This window comes from Elgaria multicarinata, chromosome 2 (assembly GCF_023053635.1).
Source record: "Elgaria multicarinata webbii isolate HBS135686 ecotype San Diego chromosome 2, rElgMul1.1.pri, whole genome shotgun sequence".
Lineage (NCBI taxonomy): Eukaryota > Metazoa > Chordata > Lepidosauria > Squamata > Anguidae > Elgaria > Elgaria multicarinata.
This window is the reverse complement of record NC_086172.1, coordinates 5,518,708-5,530,899: the sequence shown is the minus strand read 5'-3', so window position 1 is coordinate 5,530,899 and position 12,192 is coordinate 5,518,708. Positions and strand designations below refer to the sequence as shown.

The 12,192-nt window shown below is 44.2% G+C and overlaps 1 protein-coding gene across 1 annotated transcript in view; it reads right to left on the bottom strand.

The window, feature by feature from the left end:
- TRAM2 (translocation associated membrane protein 2) overlaps nucleotides 1–12,192 on the bottom strand; it is a 45,856-nt gene that overhangs the window by 9,778 nt on the left and 23,886 nt on the right. The window contains exons 4-8 of the mRNA XM_063115960.1: nucleotides 10,740–10,856; nucleotides 8,742–8,800; nucleotides 6,720–6,804; nucleotides 5,586–5,656; nucleotides 1,338–1,442 (exon numbers count right to left, since the gene is read on the bottom strand). Of these exons, the coding sequence (XP_062972030.1) occupies nucleotides 1,338–1,442; nucleotides 5,586–5,656; nucleotides 6,720–6,804; nucleotides 8,742–8,800; nucleotides 10,740–10,856 (437 nt within the window). The remainder of the gene's footprint in view (nucleotides 1–1,337; nucleotides 1,443–5,585; nucleotides 5,657–6,719; nucleotides 6,805–8,741; nucleotides 8,801–10,739; nucleotides 10,857–12,192) is intronic.

The following is a 12,192-nucleotide window of genomic DNA, read 5'->3' as shown; positions in this document are numbered from 1 at the left end:
ATTTTCCTAAAAGAGTAATCTACCATACTATCTGATACCAGTTTTCGATATAGAGTCCTTTACCAACTTTCCAATGCTTGGCTATCCACCATCTTGCCGCTAACAATAGATGATTTACTAATTCCTTATTCAGCAGGTTAATATCTAATCCTATATATACATTTAGCAAGGCTAGGTGTGGAGCTGGGTGAACCCAATGTCTGGTTATTGAACTAGTCTCTTGGAACACTGATATTCAGAAATCATTTACCTTAGGGCAGGACCGCCACATATGTATATATGTTCCCCTCCAATACTCTGGGGATGTCTCTGGGCTCATCATTAATTATTTCCTAGGTTTGAGATACCATCTGTGGGTCAATTTTAACATTAATTCCCTATTTTTAAATGATATTATTTTAAATGGACACCTGTCCCACAATGCATTCCAATTCCCCGCCCTCCCTCTATTTGAATTCCAATAACTGTTTCCTTCACCATCCGGAGTGGGTAATCCTGGAAATATTACAACAGTTTGCATGCATGGCACAGTCAGGACCATCAGCAGGGGGTTGGACTCGATGGCCTTGTAGGCCCCTTCCAACTCTGCTATTCTATGATTCTATGATATAACTCTACTTCCTCGTGATAGCACTTTTATCAGGATTTCCCCAGTTCTCATAAGTTCTAAGAAAAGGAAACGCCTGGAATTGCTGCACAGTGCTATTAAAAGGCAGAAGTCCAATCTGCTCCTGAACTCTCCGCTAACTTCCACTCCCAAAACAGTCCACTTATAGGGCAAGCCCCTCCCCCTCACACCACTTGTTTACCATAGTTAAGTACTTTCTCAGCCCACTCTGGGCGGGGGTGGGAGTAAGATATTTGACTGGTGACGGGTTGCGTTAAGTTGGAGGTGGCTGCTGCCTCCATCATCTCACCTGCCTGCACTCCTTCCCTTCATCCCAAGCTCTAGACAAAACATAGTGGTGGCAGGCAATATTAAGCACTTCAAAAGCATCTTTGTTTTAGTTAAATATATATATATATAAACACATTACACAGCAGCAAAAAGTGGCAGTATAGTGCTTTGGGGAATAAAGCAGGATGAAGATTGTTTAAGCTGTGTCCTCAGAAAGCAAAGTTCCTCAGAAATCTAAATTCTGCAGCAGATATAACAGGTGTATTCTCTAGTTCACTGGACAATTATATTAGCAGGTATATTTATATAATTTTAGATCCAAGCCACAACAGGAAGGACTAGAAAGGCGTGTCCATCCCTAGAACCATCAGAGACACTGCCTAACTGTGAAAGGGAAGAAGCCATGTCTTCACCCCAAGGCACACTCAGGAGCACTTACAGCTTTTCGTTGTTTTCATCTGTGAAATAGAAAAGGCGAGCCATGTGGAAGAGGAATTCAGCTACATACTGCAGCAGCAACAAGATTAGTCCCAGGCGTGTGAGGCTGCAGAAATGGAGGAACAGTGTTTAATCTGGTAGAAAAATAAGTGCCTGTTGAACCTTCTCCCCCCAAAAAATTCGTCCCAAGAACGAACGAAGCTGGATCTTGATCATGAACAAAATCAAGCTAATGAACCTTGACCTCTACCCCTTTGGTGTGCTTCAAGCACACATCTCCCAGCGCTATGAAAGACAACGTCAGTTGTGCAACTTGTATGAGTCACGCAAATGAGTATTTGCTAGATTTGCATAACTCTGGGAGTAATGGAGGAGGCAAACTGCCATCCAGGAAATTGAATCCTCTATCCCCTGGTCACTGGAGCTCCTGCTCAAATCACATTCAGTTGTCTATGCCCCCTGGTAACCTCCAAGTTAGATTACTGCAATGGGGCTGCCTTTGAAGACGGTTCGGAAGCTGCAGCTCATGCAAAATGCAAAATGCAGCGGCTAGAATGATAACATGGACCAGAAGGTTCGAACATATAAGACCCACTCTAGCCTGCTTGCATTGGCTGCCTGTATGTTTCCGTGCCCGATTCAAGGTGCTGGTTTTAACCTATAAAGCCCTACACGGCTTGGGACCACAACACTAGATAGAATGCCTCTCCCGACATGAACCTACCCGTACACTGCACTCAACATCCAAGGTCCCACTCCAGGTGCCTACTCCAAGGGAAGCTCAGGGGACGGCAACAAGAGAGAGGGTCTTTTCTGTGATGCCCCCCCACCCAATTGTGGAACAATCTCCCTGACAAGGCTTGCCTGGCGCCAACATTGTTATCTTTTCAGCGCCAGGTCAAGACTTTTCTCTTCTCCCAGGCATTTTGCAATATGTAATTAGCCTGGGTTTGTTTTTGTATGCTTTTGTGATTTTAAATTGTATGTTTTTGTGATTTTAAATTTTTGTATATTTTTTTAAGTGCTTTTATCCTATGTAAACCATCCAGAGATCCTCGGCTATGGGGCGGTATACAAATGTAAATAATAATAATAATAATACGGTTATTAATAAAAATAAGGTTATTTGAAGGAACGCCTCCTCCCATATGTACCTGCCCAGACCTTAAGATCATCTACAGGGGCCCTTCTCCGTGAGCCTCTGCCAAAGGAAGTGAGGCAGGTGGCTACTAGGAGGAGGGCTTTCTCCGCTGTGGCACCCCGGTTGTGGAATGAGCTCCCCAGAGAGGTCCGCCTGGCGCCTACACTGTACTCCTTTTGTCACCAGCTGAAGACCTTTTTATTCACTCACTATTTTAACACTTAATTTTAACCTAAATTTAAATTTTACTGTTTTAACTCTGTATTTTAATCTTATATCAATTTTGCTGCGTGGTTTTATCCTGGTTGTGCTTTTTATACTGTATTTTGTATTTGTGCTTTTAACCTGTTGGTTGTTTTATCATGGTTTTAATTTTTGTGAACCGCCCAGAGAGCTTCGGCTATTGGGCGGTATAAAAATGTAATAAATAAATAAATAAATACCTCTCCCCCCTCCTTATTCGGAGATTTCCTAAGCTGTGTCCACACACTTTTCACACCTATCAACCTAAGGCCAAACTATTCACACTTCTCACTGTGCTTAATGCTGACATTTCCATTCTGAAGAACAAGCAGTGGGTGTGGGGACCCTGATATGATGCCCCCCCCCGATCCTGAAGGAGTTTGAGTTGAGCCCCGTATGAGTTTCCCGCTAAAACTCTTCGCCCCTGAAAGGGCGGTTTGCTACAAACAGCTGCTCTAAGGGCAAAGCACCAGCTGAGGTGGGAGCAAGAGAGGACAACGGTTTTGTATCCGTGTGGCTGCTTCCCCTTCCAAAGCCAAGGGGCGGCATTAAGCATTAAGCCTTTTGAGAAGTGTGAATGGCCTGATGTGCATTTGGGCCCTTCAACATGGGTTGGTGGGCATTTCAGTGGTGTTGCCCAGCCTGGGAGCTTCTTTTGGTCTCCCTCTCTGATGGCAATGCCATTAGTGACGGATTGGTGTGGGGGGTTGACAGGTCTTTCTCAGAAAGCCCCTGCTTTCGATGGGAGGCAAATGACGAGGCTTGCTAAGTAATCCACAAAGCTTTTATTATGCAACAAACATCTCTTCTACCTGAAGTGAGTCTAATCTCTTGGAAACTTCCCCCTAGGCAAAACTATGCAAACTAAGCAAGACATTAAGGGTCTTGCTTAGTTTGCCGCTCAAGAAGAATAGGAAGCCTCTTCCCAAACGCCCATAACATCAGAGAGCCTGGTGCGGAGGCAGGTTCTGGCGCAATCCTAGTCGGACTGACTTTCTCACGCCTTCCTTCCGCTCTGTGCATTTTAGCTTCTGGCGGACCCTAGCATCAGCTAGCTTGTCGGCATGCTCTCCTCTGGAAGAAAACTCACTTCCCACTGTATGTGTAGGATTTGGCCTTGAGGAGATAAGCTCTGGAGAGGGCTGACTCCCAGCTGGGGTATCGCCCGTGAGAGCTTCCTCCCCCACTGGTACAGGCTGGCTGGTGTCTGGTGCCTCCTCCTCTAGGTCTGAATCGGATTCTGATTAATTACCTGAAATACCTTCTCCCAAAACAGGGGCATAGGGTTAGCTATGACAGCTCTTTGGCCTTATCTGGGGCCATAGCTAGACCTAAGGTTTATCCCTGGAATGTCCAGGGCTCAAACCTGTTCATCTAGGTGACACACAGGGGATCCAGTGCTCAGGCAGGGGCGAACCCTGGATGATCCCAGGAGAAACCTTAGGTCTAGCTGTGGCCTGTGTCCCTTTGTACTTTTTTTTTTTTAACAATCTCTCTGTTCTTTTCTGCTTCATTCCTGTATTTCAAATTGATAATTAAGCCACCTTGGGTGGTTCAGTTTTGAATCGGAAAGATGGGATATAAATATTCATAATGAACAAACAAACAAAGCATGTTTGGTCCCTGGGGGCTGTAAACATGCTTTTCCAAACACAAAATGGAATATTTTTCAGAATAGTGAATCCTGTGTAGAATACCAGTTTCTGTACTTGCGCAGTACAATCACAGAATATAGTCAGCCTTGATTATGATCAAGGTGGGCAAATTGTCAAATAAAAACAAAAAACTCTTAAGTGTCAGACTAAAACTGAATTTAAGTTCCTACTGCACATACCTAGGGCTGCAATGCTATATATGCTTACCAGGAAGTACATTCCATTAAACTCCATGGGGCTTAGTTCTCAGTAAACATGAATAGGTTTACACTGTAAAGCTTCAATCCTATACCCACTAACCTACATGGCTTGGGACCGCAATACCTGATGGAACGCCTCTCCCGACATGAACCCACCCGTACACTGCGCTCAACATCTAAGGTCCTCCTCCGAGTGCCTACTTTGAGGGAAGCTTGGAGGATGGCAACAAGGGAGAGGGCCTTCTCAGTGGTGGCCCCCCGACTGTGGAATGATCTCCCCGACGAGGCTCGCCTGGTGCCAACATTGTTATCTTTTCGGCGCCAAGTCAAGACTTTTCTCTTCTCCCAGGCATTTTAACAGCATTTAACAACATTAAGTTTGTTTTTAATGGACCCCAGAATTGTTGTTTTTAAATGGATACTGTTGTTTTTAAACAGTTTTTATGTTTTTGATGGTTTTTAAATTTTGTATCCTTTTTAATGTTTACCATTTTTAACTGTTGTAAACCGCCCAGAGAGGTTCGGCTGTAAGGCAGTATATAAATGTAATAAATAAACAAACAAATAAATAAATAAGCTCCAGTGAACAGAAAAGGACTTGCTTGAGAATAATTGGAGGATTGGGCTACAAAATGATCTAAAGATTTGCATGCTACACATTATACAACATGTCACTTAATTTTGGCAAGCAAGTTCAATTAAGCTGCAATGCTATGGCACTCTTACTTGGGAATAAGTCCTACTGAAATCCGCAGAACTTAGTTTTGAGTAAACATGAACAGAATTTGGCTGCAAGGAGCTCCCTTAGAAGCCCAGAGAATCTCATATTTCTTTCTTTATATATTATTTTTTAAAAGTCTTCATTAAAGGAACAAACATTTTCAACTTAAAATTTATAGAGGTGAAAATCCTGAAAATATTAAAGAGTTCCTTGGAAGCTGAGTGGGCAGCCGCTGACCTTGTATCCATTTATCAACCACATTACAGGAAGTGAGGTCGGCAGCACTTACTTTAAGAGGTATGCTCCAGCTATATGCACTAGATAGAGGATGATGTATTGCAGCTGACGAGGAATCTCTTCCTGGAAAACAAGGGAAGACCACAAGATGCCAACGTTAATATTAAGCAGGCAATGAATGAGCCGTGTATAACTAGTGACATAGGATGTTTCCAGTTAAACTACTTTTGTAGATCTCACATCAGAGAAATGTGCATGACAGTGTATTATAAGGGTGCAATTTCACAAAGCTTCTTTTCAGTGCCACGGAGAATTTCAAATGGTCAGGTGAACAAAGACAATGACGTAGGTATTCTTTGTATCCCACTAGAACAGGGGTAGGCAACCTTTTTGACCTTGGACACATCTGCCAATTTGAGAAGCTGTCTGGAGCACCACTACAAAATGGCTGCCATGAGAGGGCTTGCGATGGAGAGAGAACCAGGCCAAAAGACTGCCCAAGGCAGAGGTGGGGTCGGAGCCCCAACACACGAAACAACTCTTTGGAATCCACAGTTTTCAGCACCCGCAGAAACCTATTTCACAGCAATCCCCGCTGCTGATGAGAAAATGTGTTTATTTAAAAAGGAAAAGAAAGTGGGCGGGATAGGGTGCCAAGGAAGGTGTCTTCCCCCTCACACTCACACACACACTAGAACCTAGGAAGACGTGCTTTTCAATATATATTCTACAACTGAGGAAACAGACCTGTGGCTTTTCTTGTCCTTCAAGTAAGAGGCGTATTTTATTTATTAAAATTAAAAACTTTCTTAATTATCTTTTTAAGAAAAACAAATCCAGCCTTGAATTTAACAACTTTCCTGGTAGTCAGAGGTGACAAGGAATTCCACGCAGGTGATCAAGTGAGCTGGAGGAAGCGGAACGGATCACTCTGTCCCTCCTCCACCACCAGTCTGTATGACTTTCACGCAGGCTGAGGAAGAAGGGGAGTTTGCCCCTCAGCTCCATCTGCAACCCCACCAACCTTTCCTCCTCTGTGGCCGGCATGGGGGGCAGCTACAGGCCAGTAACTTCTGAGTGCCCATTTACAAGGCTGGTTTATTTATTTATACCCCACCTTTCAGCTTCGCAAGGCCACACAGGGACCCTAATTAGAATAGAGAAAGCTGGCTGAGCTCGCACTCACCTTCCGCACCTTCTGGAAATACAGTTCAGGCAGTGCATGCAGCCAATAGGACAGCTGACAAAGGTAGAAAAACTTGACCTGGAACCTAGTATTTGAGAAGAAGGGGAAGAAGAAGAAGAAGCATGTTCCTTACACATCCTAATAAAGCAAAACCCTTTGTTGCACATTTTTGGCATTCTTCCTGCTGAGTGTGAATTCATTTACTAAATTGTAAATACAGCCTGGGAAGTGGAACATTCCCAACTTCATGTTGCTAGATGAAAACGAGTCACCAATACTTGGCAATTCCACAAGTATTGTTAATCCCACCCGAGTCATTAAATTACCAAATATCATTGCCATTATTTGCTGATGTAGTTTTCTGTGATGAAGGGGAAGAAAGGGAAATGAGTCACTTCTGCTAATTTGTTGTGACTAGTCCCTGCATTCTGATTTGGCAGGCAAAGGAAGCAGATGGCCCCCTCTGATCTCTTTGCTCCGTCCAAGGCAGAGATGTGGGCTTCCTGCTTGTTCATCGTGATGCTTTTATGACTGTGCAACTGACATGTACTTGTGAGGCACCACAAACAGGGATGATAATGGTACTAATGGTACTCTGACCACTGACTCTGTCCCTTGTGGGACAGAGTCCTCAGGAATGTAGGGCCACTGCACCACCCCACTATCCTTGTGAGGACAGGTAGGAACGTCTTAAAAGACACAAACAGAGACAAGAACTACCAAGGGCCAGTTCATAAAACTCCAATACAACTTGATTGAAAGGAAATGCAGATCACGGCTGGCTGTTCTAATTGCTCTCCCACACTAGAGGCATTCAAGAGGCAGCTGGACAACCATCTGTCAGGGATGCTTTAGGGTGGATTCCTGCATTGAGCAGGGGGTTGGACTCGATGGCCTTGTAGGCCCCTTCCAACTCTGCTATTCTATGATTCTATGATTCTAAGCAACAGCAGCCATGGGGCACAGTTGCCAGCCACATACTTCAGTGGAAAAGTGGCTGCGTTTGAAGTCTGAAAAGGGCCACAAGCTACAGCCTTAACACCTTCTGTAACTGCTGAGTATGGGTGCTTCCTAGCGCTACCAGTGAAAAGGCATAGTGCAATTATACTATCTTTGATTTCTTAAGAGATTTTCTGCAGTAAAAGAAAAGACAGAACAAGGGGTAGGAAAACATGGGAGCGTTACAAATTGGACATGACAATATCTGGACCCCCAGTAAAATTCTGTGAAGGCAAGTTGATGATGCCATAGAAGTTAAAGGCAGCCAGATTCCGGCTGGACATCAGGAAAACTTCCTGACTGTTAGAGCAGTATGACAATGGAACCAATGACCTAGGGAGGTTGTGGGCTCTCCCACACTAGAGGCCTTCAAGAGGCAGCTGGACAAGCATCTGTCAGGGATGCTTTAGGGTGGATTCCTGCATTGAGCAGGGGGTTGGACTAAATGGCCTTGTAGGCCCCTTCCAACTCTGCTATTCTACGAAGTCCTGTTTGGAAGCACCAGGTGAAACACAGCTGACTTCCTTCTCCTTGAAAGGACAAGGCTTTGGTTGCAATATTGGCATTGCTCACAGGAGGGGGCTGTGAGATCACATTTAGAAGGCTTGAAGGAGCAAGTAATGAGGAGTGTAGGAGAATTTAGCCTATTAGGAATTCAGTTTCAGTTTGTTTTCTGTTTGTATCCCCAAATGTAAGTGCATTTTTCATGCAAAGCTTGCATATTCCTTAGCTTGCCATCACAGAATGTGTTCATCAGGAAAACGCACATTTTAAAATGATGCATTTGTGTGTGGGAGAAACATCTGCATGTATACACCTCACTCAAACAACAAGAACAAAAAGTCTGCATAAAGCTGGAACTTAGAAAACCTCAATGAGCTGACTGCTCACTCATTTCCCCATCTGAAATATTGCACAGCCACACCTCTATTGCTGCTATCGCTCACTCCTGACCTCAGAAAAACTAAGAAAGAAGGAAGTGGTTGGGCTTGATAGTACGATGTTTGTCCTGCGACTACTTACGGGAGATGAACATGAGGATAGCTCTCCCACAGACTCTTGGGGTTTGATAGGTATCCTTCCTGAATTAAAGAGAGAGAGAAAGAGAGAGGAGAGATGCACAAAAAAATAGTAAGTCACCAGCTTGAAAGACCAGGAGCCACAGACCTCAGGGCCTCTTTTCACTTCCAGCTCTCAATCACAGAAAAACCTGTGAAAATCCCAACATACAGACGTCCAGAATTCAAAATCTAGATGCAGAATTAAACATAATACATCTGCAGAGATCTGAGTTGGCTGCTGGGCAAAACTCAGCCATCATCAAAACCCCACAACCTTCCGGGCCCTCTGGCACAGTAACAGCTTTAGAGGTTTACTTAGTCAACAACAAGCCCTGCTTAAGAAATCTGGGCATAAAGGGGTGGAATTTGGGGGAGGGGAGGGAGAGAAGCTGGTTGGCAAAGCCCTCAAGTAAAACTGATTCAGCTTATTTGCTCTCAAAGCAGATGAGCTAGAAGGTGTGTGAAAAAAAAGACAGAGAACTTCACTTATTCCGTCTCCCTTTTTAAAGGCCCTTTTAGAGCTCAGCTTTACGGAGATATCTGCACCTCTCAAAAACACCTCTTCCAAATAACTAGCTTTAAACTAACAAATAGTAGACTGATATTTTTATAAATAAATAAATAAATAAACACATTGCAATTAACAGTAGCTTTCCAACAGATTTTCAAAGAGGCCAACTCTACTAAAGTAATTCAATTGATCAGACATAACCAGTATATTTTACAACAGGGCCTCAATTGATAAGAGGCAGATCAGACAGTGCGTGAAGTTGTGTTTCCTTACCCCCAGACCATTTTGGCAAAGAACCAAGGCTTCTCTCAGCCATTTAAGACATAATCCTATGCCTGCTTAGACAGAAAAATGTCTGGGAGTTGTAGGACCTTTTTCTGTCTAAAAAAGCATAGAATTGTGCCCTTAACCACCAACATAATTGCCAGATGTGTCTAGCTGCATAGGGCCTATACATTATGAAGACTGAGGAACGTGGTCCATCCCTTCCCACATCCATCCCCAGCTGGGCCTCTTGATATCCAGCCAGTAAAGGCACCAAATAGCCCAACACACAGTCAAAAATGGATTAGGCAACCTTTTTTTGGCTGTGGGCGCAGTTAGCAATTTGAAAAACTATCCTTGGAAACACCACAAAATGGCTGTCTTAGGAGATGTGGCAAAGGACAAGTAACCAGCCCAAAGGACTGAGTAAAAGGCAGAGATGGGATCTGAGCCCCCAAGGTACTACATGCTCACTTTGAACCCACAGTTTCAGCACCAATAGAAACCTAGTTCACAGCAAAACATGTTAGGGGGAGGCCACCTTGGCAGGCACCAAGAATGGTATCTGGGGAGGCATTGGTGTCTGCGGGTACATGCCACCCAACCCTTCATTAGAGGGTCAGAACTAATATTTCTACATCCATGAATGTGTGCTGATAAGCCTTTTATATCACACAACTCCCACTTGGAATTCAGAATGTTACCTGAATAGCAAGAGGACATTAAAAGGCTTTTCAAATGCAGAAGAGTTTATGCAATTTAAGAAACTTTGTAACATTCCGAATCCTGTCAGTGGATTCCACATCCTAGGTGAACAGATACTGCTAAAGATATGAGATGGAAAAACAACAATCACCCAATATTTTTTCTGAAAAAGATTTTTTTTTCTAAATCCATTAGAATGCAAAATAAGATCATTGCTGTCAAGAAAGGACCCCTTCAGCCAACAAATCACATCTGTTTTTACTATGTATATTTTTAAAAAGCAACTAATCATTTTCAGATTAACTTTTCAAAGTGATGATCTTCTCAAACGATTTTGAAAGCTGTCAGGACACAGGCAACAGCCATTTATCTCTCTCTCTCTCTCTCTCTCTCATTAGCCCAAAGCGAGTGTGCAGCTTTTTTTTTGTTTCCACCAAAGTTTATACCCAATCTTTCTAAAGGAAATTCAAGGTGGCTTACCGTTACTACTACGTATAAGCACCAGACCATGGAGGCGAGATGAAATGCTACCAGCTGTCCCGATTCATTGAACTTGCTGTGCTTGATCTTGGAAAGATGGAGCCTCCGATTGATTTTCTACAGGAAAATAAATCAACAACACCATAAGAAAAGAAAGGAAACATTCCACCTGCTCTCCCACACAAAGGCAGTAGCTTATTTATTTCTTTATTACATTTCTATTCCGCCCAATAGCTGGAGCTCTCTGGGTGGTTCACAAAAATTAAAACCATTCAAAGTATAAAACAACAGTATAAAACCATAATATAAAATACAATATAAAAGCTCAACCAGATAAAAACAGCAGCAATGCAAAATTACAAATTTAAAACACCAAGTTAACATTTATTTATAGACTGTTAAAATGTTGGGAGAATAAAAAGGTCTTCACCTGGCGTCTAAAAGCATATAATGTAGGTGCCAAGCGAACCTCCTTAGGGAGCTCATTCCACAGCCGGGGTGCCACAGCAGAGAAGGCCCTCCTCCTGGTAGCCACCTGCCTCCCTTCCTTTGGCAGGGGCTCACGGAGAAGGACCCCTGAGGATGACCTTAGGGTCCGGGCAGGTACATATGGGAGGAGGCTTCCTTCCAAGCCGTTTAGGGCTTTAAATGTCAATATCAGCACTTTGAATTGGGCCCGGACCTGGACTGGCAGCCAATGAAGCTGGACTGAGGTGTCATCAATATGCAGGTGATACCCAGCTCTACCTTTCCTTTTCATCAAACCCAGGTGAGGCAGTGGCTGTTCTGAACCAGTGCCTGGGCACGGTAATGGACTGGATGAGGGCTAATAAACTGAGACTCAATCCAGACAAGACGGAGGTACTGTTAGCGGGTGGTTCTTCTGTCCGGCGAGGTGATGTTTGCCCTGTCCTGGACGGGGTTGCACTCCCCCTAAAGGATCGGGTCCGTAGTTTGGGGGTGCTCTTGGATCCAGAACTGTCACTTGAGGCACAGATGAACTCAGTGGCAAAGAGCACCTTTTATCAGCTCAGGCTGATATACCAGCTGCGCCCTTATCTGGACAGAGATAGCTTAGCTACAGTTATCCATGCTCTGATAACCTCTCGTTTGGATTACTGCAATGCGTTATACGTGGGGCTGCTTTTGAAAACGGTCCGGAAACTTCAACTGGTGCAAAACAGGGCAGCACGCTTACTAACAGGGACTGGCCGACGAGACCACATTACGCCAGTCCTTTTCCAGCTTCATTGGCTGCCAGTCCAGGTCCGGGCCCGATTCAAAGTGCTGGTATTAACATTTAAAGCCCTAAACGGCTTGGGGCCAGGTTATCTGAAGGAACGCCTCCTCCCATATGTACCTGCCCGGACCCTAAGGTCATCTTCAGGGGTCCTTCTCCGTGAGCCCCTGCCAAAGGAAGTGAGGCAGGTGGCTACCAGGAGGAGGGCCTTCT